The following is an 8479-nucleotide window of genomic DNA, read 5'->3' as shown; positions in this document are numbered from 1 at the left end:
CATGGTGACCAGGGATGGTCACAGCTCGGGTGGGGGCAGTGTGGCGTGGGCGGGGCGGCGGCTGACGACCAGCATGCCTTGCGGGGATGTCGGTGTGTGTTCACCATGTTGGGGAAAGGTGTTCTGGTTAGTGGCTTCGGCCCTGTTTGTGTGTGTGGGGGTGTGACGTGTGAAATGTGCTCCAGTTCAAGCTAGTGCTGAATTGGATGTAGGCTCCTGAGTGAAGGTGCTGCTTATGCCATACCTGCTGTTTGCTAATAAAGTACTTCCAGCCATTGCATTGGGCAGCAAATAAGCTCACTCGTCTCTCCAGTATTCTTTCCGGCGTAAAAACGCTACAATATATATATATATATTCAGATTTTATCCACTGAAGCAAGGTGAGATTTTGGAAAAAAAATCTGTAAGGTGTCTAATTGGAACTATTTACCTATTTATTGTCTACACCACAGGGCCTAGAGCATATCCCAGGAAATATGGGGCACAAGACAGGGTGCCAGTTCATCACAGGGTACACAAACAATCATAGATTATAGGAAATATGGAAACACCAATCAGGCAACACTGCCTTTGGACTATGTAAGGAAGGCAAAAGAAAGCTCACAGAGCACAAGCAGAACCTACGTTGTGGGGTGACAGGGCTAATGGCTAAGCCATGGTACCACCTTAACGTGAGACCATCCACAGAAATTTCATTTGTCCTTACCTATTACATTTATGCATTTGGCAGACTCTTATCCAGAGCGACTTACTTTTTTTTTTTTTTACCTCATTATACATCTGTGCAATTGAGGGTTAAGGGCCTTGCTCAAGGGCCCCTGTTGTGGAGTTTGAACCTGGGATCTTCCGAACTGTAGTCCAATGCCTTATCCACTGAGCTACTCCTGGCCTTATAACTATTAGATGAACATAACTAAATGATCATTAATATCATCACTGACAAGACTCCAGACAATGCAACATATTTCATTGTTAACTCTATTTTATTGTTGGCATAAATACACAGAAAGAGTCATATACAGTATAAAATAAAAGACCTCAAAGACAGTAGAGGGAGACTGCATGTAAACAAAGCTAGTTTCTCTGTAAAACACTAGCCATATTTTTCACAAGGTAAAAAAAAAGGCAACACACTAGAGCACAGGAACAAAAACTCAAAAGTGGGAATACAGCTTTTCTTTTACATTAGCACCATGTTTTTTCGTAGTACTTTCGATATATTTCAGACCTCCAGAAAAAGCTACCGTACCTGCAAGTAATAGTTAAGGAATAGCCAAATAATGCATAAAATCAGAAGATAATAATAAGAAAGGAAGTGGATTAAGTTTTGGATGTTTTGCCTCACAAGGATAAGATTATTTGGTGATTTTTGGCTTTTTCCACTAGGATAACTGCTTGTACAAAAGCTGCAGCAGTGTTCAATTTAACTGAAGGAGGGTACATCATTAGCTGTACTTGCAATTTATCATTATATTATTGAAAGTATTTATGCACAAGAATAGCAAATAAAACTTGTTAGTGATGTCTTGTGTTTTTGTGCATGCAATCCTGTCTTTATAAGCAATTTAAAAAGTACGACAAATCTTGAACAGTTTGTGGAAATAAAATTTTTCCTTTTTAAGATGCCTTATGACTTTGCTTAAATAATCATTGGTTATTAATTACAATTTAAACAGATGTAAGAATATATCTGCATTCTCCCGAGCCATGCAAACTTCTCTGTAGTTTACGTCAGCAGGCATCGAGGGGAATGACAGCAATTAGTACTGCAATTTTTTTGGAATTTCCCATGGGAATGAGTCACGACCAAAGTGGCCGTATGCAGCTGTCCTCTGGTAAATGGGCTTCTTTAGCTGCAGGTCCCTGAAACACACAAGGTTTAGCAGTTGTTTAGCAGAGACAAGAATGACAGACTAAACCTGAAATGCAGATCATAGATAGCTAAGGACCAGATTAAACTAAAACTAAAAACAGCCAAGCAGAAATGGACACATCATTAGCGTCAAGTTGACTTCATTTTATCGCCATGTGACAATGCTGAGTTGAAACCTGAGCAACTGAAGCAACCCCAGATCATAACACTGCTTTCAGAGCTCAAGCTGTGATTTCTACTCCCGATTTTATGATGCACCTACTGTACTTCAATCAGGTATTTATTTTTTTAAAACCACATTTCTTTCACAAAGTTGACAATTCACCATTAGTCCAGATTTTATTTTGATGTGATCATTGGTTTCCAACCAAATTCCAGTGGACAAAATGGACAAATATCCCAACCTTAGGACCACTACATTGTCTTAAATTGCATACCTGGGCACTACCCTAGACCACTGTTGAGTACTCATACAGTTAGTGTTTTAATTTTAAAAACCTTACCTTTAAACCTACTTAAGATTCAGTTTTGTGTACCAGTTATGTCACAGTCAACAACAATGATTGATAGTTTGTATTAAGCTCAAGTTGATTATACTGTGCTGTCTAGTGGCTGTGGATTCACTAGATTCCACAGGTGAGTGTGTAGGACTGTGTATTGCTTGTGCAAAGGCAAGCACATTTCACATGGCAAAGATATCAACTAAACTCATCTGTATGTGGCATGGTTTATTTTCTTACAACGTCTCTTAGCGGATTGTTGTAAGGAAAGTTCCATTGTTTTTTCATTAACTCTCGGTTACACATATTTATGTTCATAATGTACTTTGGCTTGTTACCCAAAATGGTTGGGAATCCCTGATGTAGATGTTAGCATATCAAAAGCTTAAACACTGTAGAAACATTAAAACACCATCAACAGTGATTAACACAACAAATGCCCTTTTGTACATTTAAATCCGAAAGCCAGAAGGGCTGAATTTGAAAGGTCTTTGACTGTAGAGCCATTAAACCATTCCATAGCTTGTGTGGATGGAGAATGAATCATACAATGCATTTCTTTACCTAACAATGACTCCTGGACGAAGGTCAAAGTTCTTCTTTACAATCTCCAGCAGTTCCCTCTCACTCTTCTTTGAAGTGCCATAGTGGAAAATAGAGATGGACAGTGGATGAGCCACTCCAATTGCGTACGACACCTGGAAAATATCACAAGCAAAAATAGTTTACAACAAGCACTCAAAATACTACAGTATTTTTGTCATAATTAAAAAGTGAATTAATCATTATCACTCATTTATTACTAATATCATCCTATGCATTTTGGCATTATGCTGCATTTGTCACTTTACTGACATTCCTGGCCATTGCTGTTGCCCTACATGTATATAATGTGATGTACTGCTGTATACAGAACCCAGCAACTTCTTTTATGTCACATTGTTGTCCTTGTTGCCTCTTACTTACATAAACAAGAATGAGTTTCCTCACCTGTACAAGTACACGTCTGCATAATTCAGCTTTAACCAGAGACTTGGCTACCCATCGGGCAGCGTAGGCAGCAGAACGGTCGACTTTAGTGTAATCTTTTCCCGAAAAGGCACCTCCACCGTGGGCACCCCAGCCTCCGTAAGTGTCGACAATAATTTTACGACCTGTTAATCCTGCATCACCCTGTCGACACAGCCAGAGGGAAAGTATTTAATTTCTACCTTTTGTTTTCTATATTAAACTTTAGATGGTCAAAAAATCTAAGGTGTGGATAAACTTTCACAATGCAAATCATCACCTGAGGGCCCCCGATGACAAAACGACCACTCGGCTGTAGGTGGTAAATGGTGTCATCATCCAGATAAACACACGGCACCACCGCTTTAACCACCTTTTCTTTCAATGCATCACGCATTTCGTCCAGGCAAACGTCCTCATCATGCTGTACTGAGATCACTATAGTGTGCACACGCACCGGCAGCATGGCACCATGGTCCTGTCTATACTGCACTGTCACCTGAAAAAAAAATTTAAGGATCAATGTTACAATTTCAGTATCAAAAAAACTGTAAGTTCTTGTAACCCGAGGTTCGAGGTGCACTCACCTGGGTTTTGGAATCCGGTCGAAGCCAGGATAGAACACCATTGCGACGCAGTTCAGCCATTTTGGCATTAAGCTTATGGGCCAGCATGATGGTAAGAGGCATGCACTCTTCTGTTTCATCTGTGGCATAGCCAAACATCAGACCCTGAAAAAGAGCACAGTACAAAAGGACATGAAGGTGTTATCGTTATGTGCTGGTCCTCACAAGCTAACAGCTGGATGAACTGAAATTGCCAAAGGACATTTTGTCCCCAACATGAACTTGGAAAAACTAAAATTAAGAGCAAATCTGTTATAATAAAGCAAGGTCTCACCTTTTAAGCCCTTAAATATTTAATTATAGAGACTGTTCTTTTGCCATGCTGTACTTGTGAAATTTAAGAGTCATGCAACCTGTTAAAATGATCTAGTGCTTGGGATCCATCCATATCCATCAACCAACCTGGTCCCCTGCGCCAATGTCCTCTTCATTACGGTCCAAGTGTACTCCCTGGGCAATGTCTGGCGACTGCTGCTCCAAAGCCACTAGCACATTGCAGGTCTTATAATCAAAACCTAAAAGTACAGAGAATAAAGACATTTAATGAATAGCATTACATGACCTGAAGTTAACAAGCAAAAAGATAAAGACAGTTTAAAAATATATATTAGTGTATTATAAAGATATAAATAAAGGTATATCTTATTAGCAGTGTCTTATATAATAAAGTTTAAAATTTGGTCACAAATAAAAAGACTAATCTTTAAATGACAAAACTCATCTTAAATGAAATTTGAACACATAATATTACACACCAATAGGCTGTAAACTGTTTATTATTTACCCTAAAGCATATTAGATTCACACTGAAACTATTTGAAAAAGTCTTAGCTGCAAGAGTAAGGAATCAAAGTCTGGATACACTGATGAGGCCTGAGTTTAAGGTGTTAAAAAAACTTTAATAATTTGGTCAATTTATATACAATTTGCTTGCTGGTTGTTAAAAGAAATCTTCATTACTCTGATATGATATTATGGGAAACATAATTAACATCACTACGGGTACAATTATTGATCGATGTCATCAAATAAAATCAATAATAATCGATAATTACTGGTTGTGTGTTGCTGTGAGTTGGGTTTTTAGCTCCAGTTCTCCTCAATGAAACTTCTTAAGTTAAATTCTATTGCTGGATTTTTAGCTCTCCGCATGTTTTCTTTGCCTCTTTTACACTGTTAAACTCTCCTTTTTTTCAGCTCACAGCAACACACACATTCTTGGTGTTATTATTTAAACTAATTAGTAGGACTGCAACAACTAATCGATAAAATCGATAATTATCGATAATGAAATTCGTTGTCAACGAATGCCGTTATCGATTAGTTGGGCTGCTCACGTCACTGAGGCGCGCGACCACAAGATGCACAAATACACCGCCGCTCGCGCAATGGAGGTTACAGGAGCCTCTGCAGGAAAAAGCGCGCGCCCCGAGTCCTCCAAGGTTTGATAGCAGTTCACATTAAACGCCTCTAAGAAGACGGTAACCTGCACGCTATGCAAGACCGAGCTTTCATGGCATGTCATGCACGAACACTTAAAAAGTTGCGGATGGCGAAACGTCAGCAGGGTCGGTAAAAACTGTATCTCTTCATTGTGTAAAAGTTGTATAGTTTAAGTGCTTATTTAAAAACTGTTCGCTAACTTCGGGACAGTCGCGCTAGATCTGTTCACGTGCTACTCGCTAGCATCACATTGCGCATAGCATCACCTCATGAGCAATAATGATTAGTTAAATGGCGCTAATTTAACTAATCTTAAATTACACGGTGCAAATAACAGTAGAATATTACATTTAGTGATTGTTGTGGTTTTCAGCAAACGCAAATACCAGTATATTTGTGACTATTAGCTTTTTGCATTTCTACAGTTTTTTTATAGTCCACTACAAAGTTAACTTGTAATTTACTGTGGTTTTACCTATGCATACATCATTTTATTATACAAAATTACATTATTTTAGCTGTTTATATCTTATCAACTTAATATATCAGTGTATTTTTTAAACTATATATATATATATATATATATATATATATATATATAGTGTGTGTGTATATATATATATATATATATATATATATATATATATATATATAAAAATAAACTGTATATATTATATACTACATTTCATTTAAGGTTTAAAATGTCAAAAGTAAAGATTATTAAACTCTATATGTGGCTTTTGCATTTTTAAAAGTTTATTTTTATACATAAATAATACCCTAATTTATGTTTTTTTTAATAGTTATAAGCAAAATATCAAATTTAAGAAGCGGTTAGGTTTTATCCGATTAATCGAAAACATAATCGGCCAACTAATCGATTATCAAAATAATCGTTAGTTGCAGCCCTACTAATTAGTTTTAAATAACAGTTATATTTGACTTCTACCACTTTTTTTGTCTTGGTTTTAGATTATGTTTCATCAAGAATATATAACAGTGTTAATTTTACATTATACCATGATTTATTATAACAAATATGCAGTTGTGTATCTTGGTGTGACTTGTAACCCAGTAATAAAATCTTAAGATCTTCCTAAAGGTTTTTTTTTTTTTACTACAGAGTTGTAAAGCATATAAGCAAAATAATGCAGTACCTGCAGTGTTACAACAGTGTTATAAGGCACAAAAAAGACAAAAAGTTTTATTAATGAATATATATAAGAATAAGAGTGTATTTGTGCACGGTTCCTTGTGATCGAATGATGTTACATTCAGGTTGAAGTCCTGTCTTGCGTCCAATAGACCTAAGACGCACTGTGATACTGACCAGCAATAGTAATTACAGAAGCTAAATAAATAATATCGGGTTGGTTGGATCATCATCACTTTACTGCTGACACACAAACCTTTTGAGGAGTCGTCATAGCCGATGTGTCTGACGGTGTCCCTAACAATCTTCTGGTAATCCACGGTGGCACGGGATGTCACTTCTCCTGCAAGCAGGATCATTCCAGTCTTGGCTACAGTTTCTGTGAAAAAGAAAATACAATGTACGACTAGATTTTTAGAAAAGACAATCCAACGATGACAATTGACGGTTTCTGTGTTAATAGCATTTATTTACCACAAGCTACTTTGGCATCTGGGTCCTGCTTGAGATGGGCATCAAGAACAGCATCACTGATCTGGTCACAGATCTTATCTGTTAAATATAAAACAGAATAAATAAAAATAATGCAATGTGGGTGTGTTAATAAAGGATTTTTAAGAGTTCAACAGGAAAGGATTTAAATTGAACTATTAATTAGTTAGGCCTAGTGTTCATTATATACCATATATAAATAAAATATTTGGTTATTCTTAATATTTGACCGTGTGTTAATTTTATTAATAAAATCTTTGTGTAATAAATATCCAGTGTGTGTTCTCACAGCTGGTAAATATATAACACCGCGCAAATATAACCTATTTACTCTCGAGTTTGTCCTCAACACGAAAACATTCACCAACGCTAATACTAACAGTAAATTAACACACACAATAGTTAAAACCTTTACGATTAAATGTAAATTTAAGAAAAGCCGCTTAGCTACATGCTAACTATCTAGCTGTAAAGCGCAAGGCTCCTGAGCCGCAGCCCCACGTGCGTGTCTCGCGCGGCTTCGTACTGCTGTGAGCGGGAATTACCCGGATGGCCCTCTCCCACCGACTCAGAGGTGAATAAGAAGCAGTCTTCATCGATAAAGCCGTTGTAAAAACCGTTTATTTCCCCGTTCATGTTCTGGAATCCAACGTTTCTCGCTGTGGAAACGGTTTGTGCTTTAGAAGATCACCGCGATGCCCCTGGAACAGTGCGACCCCGCGTGTTCCTACCGCAAGCTTTTACCCCGGTATCTGACGTCACGGGCCCGGCCTATAAGCCCCGCCTGCCAACGGCCTAGTACTTGGAGAAATGGCGCCACGAAGAAATCACGTGTGTTAAGAACGTGATAATTTCTTTTTCCTCATGGTGCACGCTAGTGACTCCTAGTGGCTACAAGAATATTAGCACGCGTCTCATTTAACACAACCGACATAAATACTCGGAACAACTTTCCGTATTTAGCCATGAGTTTAAAGATGGCGCCCCTTTATTTTTTAATATAACACACTTTTAATAGAAACAACAGTACAGTGGCAAAAGTAAAATAAAATCTTATAAAAAAAACTACATTGCTTGAATAAATAACTGTACTTGTGAAGACATGTATGTCTTTGCTTTTGCATTATCTGATTAGGAAATAGTTTTCAAGTAAATGTCTGTGTAGTTGCAAAACGAATTAAAGCAGGTTATTTTGTATAAATGTACAGTACATTAATGTAGAACTTGAAGGAGCAGCAGGAATCACTGACCTGCTGCACTTACAGCTTACACTGATGAGTGGTATATCTTACACTGCATCAAGATGATACCCCCTGCAGAATGTTCATGATATCTCACAAACAAAAAAGCCAATTTGTCTTTTCCTTATCTTTTCCATGTTTAG

At 37.5% G+C, this 8479-nt stretch overlaps 1 protein-coding gene across 1 annotated transcript; it reads right to left on the bottom strand.

Moving 5' to 3' along the window:
- Positions 1-1611: 1611 nt before the first annotated feature.
- On the bottom strand, positions 1612-7854 carry mat2ab (methionine adenosyltransferase II, alpha b). The gene is made up of 9 exons (XM_053480429.1): positions 7641-7854; positions 7078-7155; positions 6860-6982; positions 4410-4522; positions 3969-4112; positions 3662-3880; positions 3364-3546; positions 2938-3071; positions 1612-1863 (listed from the first exon to the last, which is right to left on the bottom strand). The coding sequence occupies exons 1-9, from the start codon at positions 7729-7731 to the stop codon at positions 1761-1763; spliced, it is 1188 nt and encodes a 395-aa protein (XP_053336404.1). The 5' UTR covers positions 7732-7854; the 3' UTR covers positions 1612-1760.
- Positions 7855-8479: the final 625 nt, after the last annotated feature.

The sequence above is a fragment of the Clarias gariepinus genome, chromosome 21 (genome assembly GCF_024256425.1).
Source record: "Clarias gariepinus isolate MV-2021 ecotype Netherlands chromosome 21, CGAR_prim_01v2, whole genome shotgun sequence".
Classification (NCBI taxonomy): Eukaryota; Metazoa; Chordata; class Actinopteri; order Siluriformes; family Clariidae; genus Clarias; species Clarias gariepinus.
Note: the sequence above shows the minus strand (reverse complement) of the source record. Positions and strands in the feature narration are given on the sequence as shown.